The 1,250-nt window shown below is 63.6% G+C and overlaps 1 protein-coding gene across 1 annotated transcript in view; it reads right to left on the bottom strand.

Annotated features, from left to right (window-relative positions):
• Nucleotides 1–405: 405 nt before the first annotated feature.
• H696_02104 (long-chain acyl-CoA synthetase) overlaps nt 406–1,250 on the bottom strand; it is a gene marked incomplete at both ends in the record, with an annotated part of 2,312 nt that continues 1,467 nt past the window's right edge. The window contains 2 exons of the mRNA XM_009496002.1: nt 406–941; nt 1,092–1,105. Coding sequence (XP_009494277.1) covers nt 406–941; nt 1,092–1,105 — 550 coding nt within the window. The remainder of the gene's footprint in view (nt 942–1,091; nt 1,106–1,250) is intronic.

Below are 1,250 nucleotides of genomic sequence, written 5' to 3'. Positions count from 1 at the left end.
CACACACACACACACACACACGCACATGACAAAATGAGAGGATGAGGCAGGAAGGGATAACTGTATTATTCTGTCATTTTCATTTTGTCGGCCTGTCCAAATGGCCAGAGGGGGCACACGACCCACGGAGCACACGAACACTGGAAAGGCGCCCCATGGGGGGGGGGAGAAGAAGAAGAAGAGGAAGAAGAGGAAGAAGAAAGGCGGGCACCGGGGGAGGGGAGGGAAGGGGGGAAGCAGGAGAAGGGAGACATGGCTCGCCCCTTCCCTGCCCTGCCCCGACCCCGAGGAGGGGGGAAGAGGACGGAGGGAAGATGAGGGCCGCCACCCGGGAGGAGGAGGGGGGGGGGGGGGGGGGGGGGGGGGGGGGGGGGACAGGGGAAGTGGCAGGGCGCGCGGCGCAAATTACTTGGCCTGCTCGGCGGCCTCGACCTCGGCGATCATCTTGTCGATGACCTCCTGGTGGAAGCTCTTGCACTGGGGGCGCTTGAGCTTGAAGGTGGGGGTCATGCAGTCGTTCTCGACGGAGAACTGCACCGGGGTCAGGTGGATCTTCTTGACCTGCTCGAAGCCCTTGAGATCGAGCTCCTTGCCGGTCTTGACCATGTCCTTGAGGACCAGATCCACGGCGGCCGGGTCATTGCAAACCTCCTCGAAGGACTTGCCGGCCAGGTGGGGCTGCTCCTTGGCCCAGGGCATGAGGGTCTCCTCGTCGGGAATGACAATGCCAACGAGGAAGGCCTTGAGGCTGTCACCATGGACAAACACCTGGGCCACGTACTTGGCCTTGCCGTAGACGATCTCGATCTTCTCCGGGGCAATGTACTCGCCCTGGGCCAGCTTGAAGATGTTCTTCTTCCGGTCGATGATGCGCAGGCGGCCGCGCTCGTCCCAGAGACCAATGTCACCGGAGTAGATGTACCCATCGATGATGTCGGCGCCTGGGGGTGGGGAGGGAGATGCGATGGGGCGGGGAAAGGACAGAGTCAGTGCCGAGCGTGAGAAGATGGCCCCCGCCCCCCTGCGGCGGCTCCTGGGACGAGGGCTGCTGGCGCCAGTAGAGGAGACCCCACACACACACACACACACACGGCCCTCAGCACGGCTGAGCCCCGTCTGAGGAGGGAGACGCTCGCGACCGGGGAACCAAGCCACAGCCGTGGGTCAATGTCACACCTCTCTCCACGCCGAAGCGTCCCGCTCCCGCGGTGAGACACTGCCACGGCAGCCACACACACACACACACACAC

Source organism: Fonticula alba (assembly GCF_000388065.1).
Source record: "Fonticula alba strain ATCC 38817 unplaced genomic scaffold supercont2.3, whole genome shotgun sequence".
NCBI classification, from domain to species: Eukaryota; order Rotosphaerida; family Fonticulaceae; genus Fonticula; species Fonticula alba.
The sequence above is the reverse complement of the archived record's forward strand: the minus strand, read 5'-3'. Positions and strand labels throughout refer to the sequence as shown.